Source organism: Mya arenaria, chromosome 5 (genome assembly GCF_026914265.1).
Source record: "Mya arenaria isolate MELC-2E11 chromosome 5, ASM2691426v1".
Taxonomy (NCBI): Eukaryota; Metazoa; Mollusca; class Bivalvia; order Myida; family Myidae; genus Mya; species Mya arenaria.
In genome coordinates, this window is record NC_069126.1 from 49,119,505 (window position 1) to 49,135,388 (window position 15,884).

Genomic DNA, 15,884 nt, shown 5'->3' on the forward strand with positions numbered 1-15,884 from the left:
TCATGAAATATCAAATACAAGTGTCAACTTTATGATAATAATAATGCATTTGGAATAACAGTAGGGCTGTTCATGGAAGATGATAAACTATCACCAGAACAGGACACAAGGCACTATACAAAATAATATTATAAAACTACAATGTTTTGACAGTATTTAAAATACTTCAAACATGTAGCCTATACCTTGTACAAAATGTAGCTTGTAGGTAATTGAGAAGGCACTCACGGCCCGAGTTTGCTGTTGATGGGACTGTGCCATGTTTTGATGGATAGCGTATGTGGTTTACGTGGATAACGCACGGTAGTTATTAAACGGTGACGCCTATTCTACTTGGTTCCGTTCCGATATGGGTGTAAATGCGGAAATCACTCTCAGGCATTGTACAATATCGCATTTACTCTGATGAGGAGTTTGTGTCATATGAATAAGAACTCGAAATTTGATTTATTTATAATTAAGAGAAAGACATAGGGGCACTGTTTTACTAACATTTAGGGATGACCTTGTTATTTTAAATAAATTATTGACCAGTACAAATGATAACAAATAAATGAGAATTTTATTATGTGCATAAGGACTTAAAAGCGCTTTTGTATCCCCCTATGCATCGATTGACCCTTAAAAGTAGATATATCTGGGTGAAGTTGGCCCCATGGGCTGTCCATGATGATTCAAGCCGTTCAGCATGAACACCGTCAACCAGCCGTCCTTGACGGTACACGCAGTCCAGCCTGGACACCATCAACCAGCCTTCCTTGACGCTACAAGCCGTTCTTGACGCTACAAGCCTTTCAGTCTGAACACCGTCAACCAGCCGTCCTTGACGGTACACGCAGTCCAGCCTGGACACCATCAATCAGCCTTTCTTGACGCTACAAGCCTTTCAGTCTGAACACCGTCAACCAGCCTTCCTTGACGCTATATGCCTTTCAGTCTGAACACCGTCAACCAGCCTTCCTTGACGCTACACGCCTTTCAATCTGAACACCGTCAACCAGCCTTCCTTGACGCTACAAGCCGTTCCTGACGCTACAAGCCTTTCAGTCTGAACACCGTCAACCAGCCTTCCTTGACGCTACACGCCTTTCAGTCTGAACACCGTCAACCAGCCTTCCTTGACGCTACAAGCCGTTCCTGACGCTACAAGCCTTTCAGTCTGAACACCGTCAACCAGCCTTCCTTGACGCTACACGCCTTTCAGTCTGAACACCGTCAACCAGCCTTCCTTGACGCTACAAGCCTTTCAGTCTGAACACCGTCAACCAGCCTTCCTTGACGCTACACGCCTTTCAGTCTGAACCCGGTCAACCAGCTTTCCTTGACGCTACAAGTCTTTCAGTCTGAACACCGTCAACCAGCCTTCCTTGACGCTACAAGCCTTTCAGTCTGAACACCGCCAACCAGCCTTTCTTGACGCTACACGCCTTTCAGTCTGAACACCGTTAACCAGCCTTCCTTGACGCTACACGCCTTTCAGTCTGAACACCGTCAACCAGCCTTTCTTGATGCTACAAGCCTTTCAGTCTGAACACCGTCAACCAGCCTTTCTTGACGCTACAAGCCTTTCAGTCTGAACACCATAAACCAGCCGTTCTTGACGCTACAAGCCTTTCAGCCTGAACACTGATAACCAGCCGTTCTTGACGCTACATCCCTTTCAGCCTGAACACTGATAACTTGCCTTCTTGATGCTACAAGCATTTTAGTCTGAACACTGATAACCAGCCGTTTTTGACGCTTCAAGCCGTACTTGACGCTTCAAGCCGTTCTTGACGCTACAAGCCTTTCAGCCTGAACACTGTTAACCAGCCGTTCTTGACGCTACACGCCTTTCAGTATGAACACCGTTTGCCAGCTTTTCTTGACGCTACAAGCCTTTCAGTCTGAACACCGTTTGCCAGCCTTCCTTGACGCTACACGCCTTTCAGTCTGAACACCGTTTGCCAGCCTTTCTTGACGCTACAAGCCTTTCAGTCTGAACACTGTTAACCAGCCGTTCTTGACGCTACAAGCCTTTCAGCCTGAACACTGTCAACCAGCCTTCCTTGACGCTACAAGCCTTTCAGTCTGAACACCGTCAACCAGCCGTTCTTGACGCTACAAGCCTTTCAGTCTGAACACCGTCAACCAGCCTTCCTTGACGCTACAAGACTTTCAGTCTGAACACCGTCAACCAGCCTTCCTTGACGCTACAAGCTTTCAGTCTGAATACAGTCAACCAGCCTTCCTTGACGCTACAAGCCTTTCAGTCTGAACACCGTCAACCAGCCTTCCTTGACGCTACAAGCTTTCAGTCTGAACACAGTCAACCAGCTTTTCTTGACGCTACAAGCCTTTCAGTCTGAACACCGTCAAACAGCCTTCCTTGACGCTACAAATCTTTCATGCTGAACACCGCCAACCAGCCTTTCTTGACGCTACAAGCCGTCCAGCCTGAACACCGTCAACCAGCCTTCCTTGACGCTACAAGCCGTCCGGCCTGAACACCGTCAACCAGTCTTTCTTGGCGCTACAAGCCGTCTAGCCTGAACACCGTCAACCAGCCTTTCTTGACGCTACAAGCCGTCCAGCCTGAACACCGTCAACCAGCCTTTCTTGACGCTACAAGCCGTTTAGGCTGAAGACCGTTTACCAGCCGTTCTTGACGCTACAAGCCGTTCAGGCTGAACACCGTCAACCAGCCTTTCTTGACGCTACAAGCCGGTCAGGCTGAAGACCGTTTACCAACCGTTTATGACGCTACAACCCTTTCAGCCTGAACAAGTAAACTGGTTTCCCAGCTGCCCCGTCCATATTTAAAATTCTTAAATCATGTTAAGAAACATAACCTACATGCTAATGCAAGTGCGTTTTTTTTCAAAGAGAAGAAAATAAAAAATAAACAGCACTTGCTATCATATTGATTTTTAAAAGAAATTAATGAAATTCGAAATTGTTGGGCATTTTAATCTTAAGTTATTACATTGTTATCTATCAATGCATAGCTACGTTATACAATTATTACCATTTTTACTGCTCTTCGTATACATAAATGTTGTTTATCTTTGATAAATAAATCCCCACGTCCTAAATTGTCGACATAATGTAAACATGCAGGACCATTATCTATTTTTTCTCCCAGTTCAAATATTTGATCCATCGTTGAGTAAATCAACTGACTATACAGACAGTGATCCTAGTATAGTGAATATGCACGTAAATGGTACATGCCAAACAGAAAACATTTGCGTAAACATGCAAGCACGCGAGTAACTTAAGTTGGTAAAGAGCCTTGACTAGGTTCAGCACAAGGCATTATACAAAATACACATTATATAAATTCATTTGCATTTTCCACAATTAATCATTGTAATGTCAAAAGAAACGCTGTTAAAGGAGTCGTTTGTAAATAAATTTACAATGGGTTTATTGAGAAAACATGTCAGTTTCTGTGTAGTCAAAATGGTGATATATAAAAGGAGAACTTGAACAAAGCATAATAACTGTGACGTCTGTGAAGGGACTATTCACTTTTTAAACAAAACATTAACGATGCTATAGACGGGCCGGACAACACGTAAACGTGGTGTAGGTGCACGCCTCTGACCCAAGTGGTCGTTGGTTCGAGTTCATCCATGCGTACATTCTCATGTCCCCCCACCCCCGCAAAATGGACCATCACAGTTCTGTTTTTATCCAGGAAACAGACCTGAACATGAATCTATAACCTTATACAGGTCGTCTCAATCGAACTTAAACAAATGAGTATAATCTAATGAAGAAAAAAAATGCACTTTTAATTTTGAAAAGTTCATATTCATAAATAAATGTATTTTGATGAGTCGCCATTGCGTTAGCACATTGGAGGGACCCAGAGTGACAGTTCAACCACCGCACACCTATCCTATACTAGGTGCCTTCACCTCTGCAAGGGACTGACAACATTGTACATGCCAGGGGCAGTGGTAAAGTGCGAATGTTCGTAGAAAGGATTTTATAACCAATCACAACAGAAGTGACCTGCTCCGCCCGGGAAACGAACCCAGGTTGTCCGATTCACAGTCCAACGCTCTACCGATTGAGCTAACCCGGCGGACTTAGTTTGCATCTCCCGTCTCTTACACTTACAGCATCTTTGACCATCAACGTGGTGACAACAATGTACTGAAATCGGTCCACATATATTAAATTATGTTATATTTCTTTCAGCGCTCTCGAAAAATGGGAAGCTTTGGGACATTTTGTTTTAACGAGTTAAAACATACTTTTTAATAACTGTATAATAACTAAAACTATGAATTTTAAAAGTACATTTTCTTTAAGTTCCAATACTGCGCACTTGAGTAAAAAGGAAAACACATCGTATACATGTATCAACGTGAGCGAGAATCTATCAAATATTATTACATTACTCCTTGTAATGAATATTTTTGAAGAAAAAAGCAAACAAATACAAGTTTTAAAACTATAACTTCTTACTAACTTATACATTTATGGAAGATATTAACTGCTTATAACAAGTTTGTATCCGTGTTTTATTTTATAGCTGAAAACGCAAACATATTAAATGATTTGTGAATGCTAAAAGATTAACACTGATCTACTATCGGTTCATAAGGTGGAAAAACCGTTGTTTTCTGCGCATTATTAACATATTGAACTTGATATCCTTCATAATGCACAAGTCAATTGTAACCACGGCCCCCAGGTCCGGGGGTATACCGGGGAAAGCCGGGGAAATGGGCCGTGTTTTTACCTTTCAGGTGGCCCCGCAGTGCCGGGTGAATGCGGCAATTTTGTCTTCGCGCAAAATATAGCGGGGAATTTGCCTTACCTAGGCGCCCTGTGGTGCGGGGGCATTTGGCGGGGATTTGACCATCAGTTTGTCCTCGCAGGGCGGAAGATTTTACCCGGGGTTGGCTGGACCGGAAGTCAAATTCCCCGCTATTCCCCGGACCTGGGGGGGGGGGCGTGGTTAAAATTGACTGGTGCATAAGTACCGATGTTTTCAAAATTTATTCATCTTTTTGGTATATCAATACAATTGTAGTAATTGTAGTAAATCTTATTTGGTAGTAAGAGTGTATCTTTAACTGATGCTAATGTAATAGGTACAAATCATATTTCACTGGTACGCTCATTTCATTACGCTGGTTTGCAATAAACAAATTTCAAAGCGTGTTTATTGTTGCATGTAAAACTCGCTGCTTTGGGCGTTTATTTGACGTTTCACTTTTTACAAAAGTAACATATTTAGAGCGTGACAACAATTTAAAGTATGAAGTTAACTTCTGCAGCCTACAGTGGACGCTGAAACAAAGTATAAACACATGTATATAGGTTAGTATCTTACCTACACCCTCAACCCAAAGTCATAAACGTCGACATAAAATACGCTCACTATGTTATCAATACCGTGAAATTATGAATCACATTCTTTTGAAGCTATGGATCGCAGCAAGGGTCAGCATTGAACTTTGGCCATGTTAAAGGGTGATATTCAGACGTACAAGAAATCTTAACAGCATTTCATTTCTTTCAAATATTATTACAAAAACAACGTTTCAACTTGATTTGAGATACGATTTAATAAACAAATATAGACGTCGATGTTTAAAATAAATATAATTTTTTTATTTTTATTAATAGTTATGTAATACAATGCTTAATTCCTCCCTGCTTGAAAATTGCTTAAATGCTAAACGGCCATTAACCTGAATTTGATTAGCCAGCTGAACACGAACAATCACACACACACTTACGCAGGCGCGCGCGCACACACGCACGCACACACACACACACACACACACACACACACACATTGCTAAACCAAATTAATACAACAGATACCGTTTTATAACTTGAGACATAAAATAATCTAATCTACCCATATTGCATAATCAAAATATTAGTTATTTTACACCTAATTTCTGATGTGATCATATACTATCATGTGTTTTGTTTTTTCTGTAAAATTCGGTGTAAAACACACAAACGCCACATACCATTATAAACAACAACACTACTGCATAAAAAGAGGTCAAAGTTCATGGTAGCAAATTTAGAGCGTTATTAGAGGAAACTCCATTGCTAAGCTGACACAGCTCAGATATTGTCATTCCGTCCCGGTTGCTTGCCTTCCAGATATTAACATCCTGTCATTTGTAGTTTAGACTTGTAATCAAGTGCGACTTATATTTTCCCAACTTCCTCAAGCATTGTTTGAACTCGCGTAACTAGTGTAGAATACTGGTACAAAGATTTTGATCAAATCATACACCTTTAACACTCGTCGGAAAGGAATTTATGAGTATATCGAAAGAGTAACATCTTAGACAAGTCAACATATTTTGCTTAACATCGCACAGATAATTTTGTGGATTGTTAAAAATACAACGGATTGAAAAGGAGCAAACATGGATTTAAAGCAGATTCTTGGTTTTGTTGGCGTTGGATTAGCTGGATTAAATGTGCTATTTTGCGTTCTAGCACTCGCTCTTGACAGCTGGATAGATGAAGTATTTCTCGATGTAGGACTTTGGAAAGGCTGGACAGTGACTGCAGGTGAGAATAGATTTGAACCAAGTCGTCCTTATGCTTGTCTCATTTTGTTCTATATTATTAAATAATATTACATCAGGCATTTGGCTGCAGGATTTGTCCTTGTAGTTTCAATTATATGCATGTAGTGTGACTAAACCTTGAGATTCCTGTGACTAAACCTTGAGATTCCTTCTTTGCCTTGGAAAATGCGTAACTTTGAGACCTCTCTTTTGACGTTTTCTTTCATCGCTTCCATATATTCAAAAACATACGTATTTGCTGACTTATGTGTCTCTTGATGTCAGTACGTTTGCTAGTGCTGAGTATCAAATGAAATGATCGATTCGATATTTGTATCGATAAAAGATATCTGATATATCATGCGATATTTTTTCTAGGGTTAAAATTTGTAATAAATGATGATAACATAATGTGTTATCAACAGTTTGAACTTTTTATTTGCATTGTGTGATATAAGGCAACACAGGTGAACAAAAATTGAACATATGGTCACATCAGAGCCATTCAGGGCAATTGATTCGATTTAGATCATCTAGTATCCAACAGAGCCTATCTCGAAGCTTGCCGGAGATGGCCGAGTTGTAACGATTGTATTTGAATAATATTGTTAGAGGTAAAGGCCGTGTCGATGCGTACATTCAATTTATTTCAACCGGACGCGGTGAGATCCCATGTCATTGCAACTTGAAGAAGTGAGCTGTACGATCTAGAAATCAAGTCAAGCGATACAAATTCAACATTCTTATCCTACTTAATTGATATTAAAATCTAGAGTAATCGCAAAATGACTGTATTGACTTAGTTATATTGTTTGTCACAACTTTTAATAATTTAATACACACCATTTTAGGTTACCTTGGACTTATTTTGTTAATGAATTTTAACCGATGAACAAGGCCAAAAAAATAATTGTTTGTTTAGGGTAACCTTCCCAAAATTTCTAGGTAGGGTAGGTAGGGATTTTTTTGATTTTTTTTCAAAATCTGTCGTAAGTTCAGAGTGTTTTCTTGCACATGGCAGTCTTTCCTACATTACTGTCATTGCCTAACTTTGTTTTTATCATATAAACAATAATTCTGATTAAAATCTTCATTTATCCGCCCTTCGTAACTCTCTATTCGCTAACGAGTATCTTTTTTTGCTCAGAAACGGAAAATATAGTTAGGGTCGGCGCATTTTTATAGGAAGGGTCGGGTTACCCGAAACAGACATATTTTTTTAGGCCTAAGGATTAAAAGTTCGAAAAACGGTTGCTGTTGATTTTTTAGATGCAATAGTGTTGTATTTTCAAGACTGTTTTGTATTAAGTTCTGAAGTTGACGAACACTATAAACTTTCATTTATAATTTTTATATACACGAACCTGTTGGCTGACGAAACCGCCAACACTACCGTACTATATGATGGATGAAAATGATACAAAATAAATAAATAAAACAAAAGTTGTTCAAGCTTTTATTTGATCAACATATTGATCGATACGCGAACGTTCGATACGATATATCAACCGAACGTCTTATACCTGAGTCGATTTGATACGAGAACCGTTACTCTGCCCTAACGTTTGCCATCGGAATGCCTTTACGTGTCTGTATCTTAATGACCATTTTGCATTTACAAACGTTTATTGAAAAAGGTCACTTTAAATGTATATTATGTGTATTCGTTGTCTGATAACGATGTTTGTGTAACTAATTTCAACATATAACTGCTAGTCATTTTCCTCAGCAGCAATACGCTAAATACAGCATTGTAGCAAAACGTTGGAATATACACACTCAACATCTTTTAAGCTGCACTCTCACAGATTGGCTATTTTGACAACGTTTTTATTTTTTGTCTTTGAACGAGCAAATGTATGCGAAAGTGCATGGAAACCAGTCATTTAAGACTGTTGACAAAAAAATGGATCGCATTTATTTTACTTTAATTCAAAATTGATGTTTTATGCACTTTTCTTAAACCGTTATAAACGCTTTAAGCCATAAAACATTGATATTTAAACGGAAATATGAATATCTGCGATCTGATATTTTGTCAGCAGTCTTTTATCACTGGTTTGCAGATATTTACGCAAAAAATGCTCATTCTTTGATAAAAATAAAAAAGGTGTAAAGACGGTATATCTGTGAGAGTGCAGCTTTAAGGTTAATATTTATTAGTTATTATTACACATTTTGCATATTAACCCGCATTAAACAATAACTCATAATAAACTTAAAGGATGATAATTGTCTGTTATGAATCGTGAGCAAATGTTTAATTTAATTTAGTCCCTGAGGCCACTCCTTTTTTATTTTTTGGTTTACAAGAATTTTCCGAAAAAATGTCCACTGGGTGGTCGAAAAAAAAAAAAAAAAAAAAGGGAAAAAAGTCACAAAACATACTATTGAAGAGCAAATATCAGAGAACAACATAAACATTGAGAAATTATATCATTTACTGGACATTTTAAATTTTAAAACTGCTATTAATGCATGTTTTAATACACTCAAAGTTTCAAAGTTCTAATTAAACACACAGTTTAAATCTTACATACTGTGCATATGAAACATCAATGAAATTGACTATAAAACATGTTAACAAGTATAAACTACACTTTTTTCAAAGATACATTGAATATCACTCAGCAAGACATTTGTTTAGATTTAATGGTATGCAGCATTTTTATTGCTAAAGCAAAAGTAAATGCAGCACACTTAAAAACTGACCGATATTAAATTGAAAAAAAGGAGAAGGCGAATTTTACGCATTAAAATACACAAAAAGTGCACTGTATTAAAACAATACATTACATTTTCTAAACATTGTTTCATTTAATTCAATATTGGAAAATGTCAATAAAGTGAAATAATTACCAATTTTGTAAATAAGGAAGTAGCATTTTAAGAAGACATTTGAGCTTTAATATTATGAAAACAATTCCTGAAAAACTCAAAACCAAACTAGACCTTAATTTGAGTTTTAATTACCCTTACTATGCGGGGTCCTAGTTTTGTGTAACCCGGTCCATGCTAAGTCCGGTTATTTTCGGACCGGGATATTTACCATGGGATATTCACCAAATCCATTTCAAATTCAAATCTTGCAGCAAATTACCACATTAGTACGTAACAATCACATAGCAAAATAATAAATCTAGCATGTGACTTAACTTTATGTACAATGATAGTAAACTGACAGTGAAATCCATAATTATGTATCGGATATTTTCATCTTCTCCAAACTCTGCCATTTTGTGTATACATGAGTTCACAGGGCATCTATACTTGCTTGTTTATTTTTCATTTCAAAAAGCATTCCTTGGTTACAACTACAAATCTCATTTATAGTGAAATGTCAAGTTCATAACAGATTAAACGGACTAATTCAAAAAGTTTTCTGTGTTGTTTTATCTAAATGTTTTGCACAGTTACAACTCCCGGTAATGTCATTGACACATGTGTTCAACTCTTTCATTGTTTTTACTCTACTTTAAACCCAAACATGAATAAATATGTAATCTAGAATAAACACAAGCTTTAAATTGACTCAATGACAAGTATTTCCAAACCAGTCTGTGATTTAAAATCTATAAACACCACCGACCGAACTTGTGAAACTAGGTCACCGGTGTCAACTTAAAAATTTTACTTTCGATTTCACCACTCACACTTAGTGCACTGTTATTTCATATTTAACCATAAAATGCTTTAAAATGTTTTTCTAACACATAATTTACAGATATTTGTGTCTACTAATTCGATGGCAGCCGCTGACACTTTTATTTTTTATCTATAAACAACAGTATTTTCATGACCTAAATTGGCGGGGAAAAACAACAATCACGTGACAGTTATTGTTAGTGTCGGCTGTTAAATTTGCCAATGTTTTTACTATTGTTATTTTAACATCTCCTGCATATTTTGATAAATTATTTCATACAAAGAATGACTGCTATCGTCAATTCCGCCATTGCCAACGGCGCTGCCATAACAGTTGGATGGCTCACATGCTATCACTATAAATCGGCGAATACTGACTGCTACGGAACAACAAACCAGTCGAGATCTACTGCTTTCGTACTCTTATCTGTTCATTTTTCTTTCGTTTCGCACCAAATCAATACGGTCGGAAAAATAATTTTGATAAAAAAAATGAAATTCCGTTTTTATTTTTTTGTACTTTTCGGAAAATTAGACCCGCCGGTTTTGTAAACCAATTTATATAAAAGTAGTGGCCTGAGTAAACTCATCATGCCTTGACTGAAGAACATGCTATATACGAGGGATGTGGTTAAATGGGGATAAACACTTTTAATACTGGCGTGTAAGTTGATCGTGGATCGTGAAAAAGAGATATATGATAATGCCCTGATAAAAACCATCGATGTTGACAGCTAGCAATACTTTGTATCTTTTGTGTTTTATGCAAAACTGCTTTATACGTATACGTTAAAAAGCTTAGTAAGATTATACCACGCGTCAATTCATTAGCTATGTTTTTATAAGGCATAAATTATGAAATAGTTAAAAAATCTTTCACAAACCTGTATGAATGAGAAAGTTCGTATTAAAATATATTTTTAAATGCATCATACGATAGCAGGGTCGAAACTGTTTACCTTTCGGCCAGGTTTTTGAAAAAGTTACATTTCGGCCGACATGTTTTTCTCGGGTTTGAGATTTTACGCTTCTACCCCCAATAAAATAAGCTCGATCGCTGTTTTTTTTTAAATACGGTCAGTCGTTTTTCGTATAAACATTTATGTTCCGCACATGTTTAGGGCATTCCACAGCCCAAAAGTCGTTGTTTAGTTTTAAGGTTTAATATTTAGCAAACATATTAAATATATCAGTTACAGCTATGTAGCTGTAATTAGAAGCGAATTCTACGAAGGAAGATTTCATCAGATTTATTATCAAAAAGCTTTTGTGTTTCTTTCGAGAATGTATTTATACAAAATAAATATGTTTTTAAGTCAAAATAGTGTGTTCAAGCAAGTCAACAACAACAGCGCTCTCACTGATTTACCATTTTTACAACTTTTTTTATTTTGTCTTGGAAAGAGCATTTTTTTTGTGTAAATATCTGCAAACCAATGATATAAGATTGCTGACTAAAAATCATATCGCAGACTTTCATATTTCCGTTCGAAAATTAATGTTTTATGGCTTTAACCGTTAAAGAAAAATGCAAAAAAAAAATCAATTTTTGAACTTAAGTATAAAATTCTGCGATATTATTTTTGTCAGCAGTCTCTTATTCAACTGATTTCCATAGATTTTCGCAAAAATTGGCTCGTTCCAAGACAAAAAGTAAAAAAAGTTTTCAAAACGTTCAATCTGTGAGAGTGCAGCTTTAAGAAGGACATTTTTGTAACCAGGAAATAAATGTAATCCACTATTTTTCATTATTTTATTGAATATATTTTTTGTTTAAGATATCACCAAGAACTCACAATACGTTGTTGATGGGGTAGCCTGAGTCATTTGACACAAAAACATTGTAATATTGTCGACAGACTTTTCCGAAAAAATCTGAGACAATCTTCTTTAATATTTTGTAAAATTTGGTGAACTCAATATTACCATAAAACATGTCGCAAAGGATGTCTGTTTTTCTCCATTAAAGATTGTTCCTCAAAACTAAATGATACATGAACCTTGAATTTTTTTAATCTTTGGCCTTCCGCACTCACTTTTGCACTGTGGAAGGCCCGTAAATGTTCAACGTCAGACACATACAACTGGATAAACGAATTACACAAAATATCCAGATATCATAGTGCTCATCCTTTGTGTATCGTGCCATGTACGTACAGTGCTTTTTTGTCATGAAATGCGGCAGTAGCTAGGTATTAACAACGACCATGTTAAGTGTCACAAAGATAAACACATACACGCGCACGTAAGCACGTACAAACACACGCACGCAAGCACGCACAAACACACGCACGCACGCGCGCACACACACACACACACACACGCACACACACACACTCGCGCGCACTCACGCACGCATACACAGACACGCACGCATGCACGCACGCATATACAAACACGAAAAGAACATCACATTGCAACAATGACATACATCCATAAACATATTGAAACACTTGTAATCATAAATGCAGAGGTTAACGTCATCGATCAGTCAGCAAAATAGGAGTTGACCATACTTTCAATGTCATGTTTAAAAAGAAATTAATCCCTTGACATTTGCGTTTGGATGGAAACATTTTTTCAAGAGACGCTGAAAAAAATGTTTGCTAGTGAACTATGCTCACCCCCTGAAATCCAAACATGCATCAAATAATGATTTTACCCTTCTTCCAAACAAATATAACACAAGTGTTCATGCGTTTTACTATTTGGCTTTCCCAATCCACATATGTATTGTTGACGAAACGCTTTAAGATGTTACAGAGCAATTGTTTATGTATAAAGTGAACTATATTATACATTCATAACTCGATGTAGACAAATTGTTATCTACTAGTATATCAAAGTGAATACTTAACACATATAAGTAATAAAGTACTGCTTATCTTAATTCTAAAGTAGTTTCGACTTAAAAAAACACAGCTAAACAATATAGGTATAGTTCTATCATTATCATTACGTGTTTAACCATTTACAGACTGGCTGCATGCCACCCGAGCCATGGTGTTTCTGGGGCTGTTCTGTATGATAGGGGCCCTCGTGACAGCCATACTGTACGTCTTCGTCAAAAAGGATGACAAAATGTTCCTCTTCATTACCATCGGCCTGTCAGGCATTGCAGGTACAAGGTTTTTGTTGTTGTTTTTTTATCTTTATGGAGAATGTTTAAACAGAAAACCAAACCTGTGGTCAGTGCTATAATCAAGCTTAGTTTTGATAAATGTAGCTGCTAAGCATTTTGCATTCTCATTTGAAATATATCTTTAAAAAACCCTGTTGTTTTTCATTACATATTTCGATTGTATTTGAAAAAGCGATCCATGTAAACTGTTATTTTCATGTTTTATTTGCTATTATTTCGACAGGCCTGTTCATGATGATTGGCTTCGCTATATTCGCTGACGAGACATCATATTTGCCCTATGACTACGGTGCCGGATTCGCACTGTGTGTGATTGGATGGCTCCTTGCTTGGGGTGTAGCCGGGCTTTTCGCCTTCATGTTTATTCTGTCCAGAGGAAGTTCTGCTCCCAGTTAGATAGCTTGTCATATTAACAAAAAGGTGACCGTATCTGTCAAAGGTGATCACTCACCCCTTACTTCAAACACAAAATATAACTGAAACTACATGAATAACCCTATTAAAAAACTTAGTATCATACACTAAACGAGATACAACCGCGTACAAAACATTACAGGTTGGCCACACATGCGTCGAAATATCTTCATTTACAAATTTTCACATTCGCCTAGTACTTTGTAAAGATAAAACTTGACGTTTTTATTGTATAACACACAAGGAATTATGACGTCATTGTTTGTTTCAATATTACACTTCGATCGGATTAGCGCGGCGTCATTTAACCAATGATATAAGACGTTACAAAAAATCAGCTATTCTTTTATACAAACGTATATTGTCATGAAATTTGCTTGCGTTCCCCACTGCGTTCATACAGCATAAACGCACAAAAAATGCGATCAACCCTTAAATGTTTAGGTACCACCTAAGGGTTAGGGTAAGGGTTATGGTTAGGGCCAGTGATACAGTTAACTGGGGTGTCAACTATTTGATGGGTACATAACGTCACACTTGTCCCAACATTTATAAACAATTGCAAAAATAAAAGAATAAGCCTCATCGGGGATAGCAATGGAAAAAAATCATGAAAACTGATAAACCAACTACTCAGCGACAAAAACCATGTCCAATTTCATAATTAAAAAGAATGCAGAATTATTGTTGATGATTCCTGACGCCATGCAAACAATGACATGTATTTAAAGTAAGGAGTGATGACCACTTTCAGATATATGAACCTATATTTGAGCAATGTATTGAATATATTGATGCATAGAGATGTTTTTATCTTATTTTGTACGCTCTGTTTCTTCTTCAACTACTACTGTATACCAAGTTGAAAGCATTACATCATGACGCATCTTATGTCTTTAACATGTAATCTTTAATAAATTTAATTAATTATTGCTATAACATACTTTTTTCTCTTTAGGTATTTCACTAATTTTAATTAATTAGATCTGTATGAATCTCGTCCAGTCGTCTTTACATTATTTTCACTATTGAACCTTTATAGCCGGTGATCCGAATTCAAAGTTCGTATCTTTAAATAAAATATTGTTTTATATTGTGTATATGTATCAAAAACATCAATATTTCAAAGTACGTCTTGTATTGTCAATTCATGCTTTGTGCTTATGGGCGCAAGTTTCACCAGTATTCAAACGCTTTTTTCATGAACATAATGCTTTAAAATTGCTAATAGTATATATGAATATATGTTTATATGACTTGTATACATATTTTAGAAATTATTATTTTAATAAATTTAAAACAACAACATTTGTTTGCACATTCCTTGTCTGTCCTTGCCATCATCTTGAAGGAATCACCACCGTGCAAAATTAGGATTAAAGGACAAATAAACCCACACTATTTAAAGTGACACTCTTATTCAACATAAAAACAAACCAATATATAACAAACATAAATTTAAACCTCAAACTACTTACTGACAGCACTATTGGAACATATTAATTACTAATAACAAGATTATGACCGTGTATTTACTAGTTGTATCCCTCATGAAAACCATTGGTTCATTATTCATACTATTTTGTATTAAAACACTTGTATTAATTGTGGTAATTCTATTTGAGAGTAAGAGTGCACCTTTAAAAAAAAACAAAAACATTTTGTCGGTTTGAGTTTCAATCTTGTACAAGCATTACAAGCTGATGCCACATGCAACTAGTTTAAAAAGCCATGGGCAGCTTTCGGGATCTGCATCATTCATTCATTCATTCAAGTACCTGTGAAGCATTCTACATTAGTAAAGAAAGATGGATCAGCCCAGATTTAATTGAAGACAACCAGGATCGGTGAACGTCGAACTGGATCTATATATTTAGTACTATAAAATGTATCTCAAAGTTTTTCTCAGTTAAATGATGCGAAAAAAGCTGTATAGCTAATATGTCATCATCAGACGAAAATATGTGCATATGAGAATAAATTATGAGAATAGTTTATAACAAATGCTTGAAGGTATTATACATATGATCGCACATGGTATACATAAGTTCATTAATGTATACATATATTAGTTTACATAAAATAATAAAAAATGCATAAATACTATATTGAACACAAATACCATGCATTCAAATATC

At 36.5% G+C, this 15,884-nt stretch overlaps 1 protein-coding gene across 1 annotated transcript; it reads left to right on the forward strand.

The window, feature by feature from the left end:
• The first annotated feature begins 6,095 nt into the window (after positions 1-6,095).
• LOC128233609 (uncharacterized) lies at positions 6,096-15,052 on the forward strand. Its single transcript, XM_052947364.1, has 3 exons — positions 6,096-6,546; positions 13,168-13,311; positions 13,556-15,052. The coding sequence occupies exons 1-3, from the start codon at positions 6,399-6,401 to the stop codon at positions 13,726-13,728; spliced, it is 465 nt and encodes a 154-aa protein (XP_052803324.1). The 5' UTR covers positions 6,096-6,398; the 3' UTR covers positions 13,729-15,052.
• The last annotated feature ends 832 nt before the right edge of the window (positions 15,053-15,884 follow it).

Excerpts from the sequence above, each read along its gene's own strand:
- LOC128233609 (XM_052947364.1), top strand. The coding sequence starts at position 6,399 with ATGGATTTAAAGCAGATTCTTGGTTTTGTTGGCGTTGGATTAGCTGGA. Across the intron at positions 6,547-13,167 it reads AGGCTGGACAGTGACTGCAG|ACTGGCTGCATGCCACCCGA; the intron begins GTGAGAATAGAT and ends AACCATTTACAG. Across the intron at positions 13,312-13,555 it reads CGGCCTGTCAGGCATTGCAG|GCCTGTTCATGATGATTGGC; the intron begins GTACAAGGTTTT and ends TTATTTCGACAG.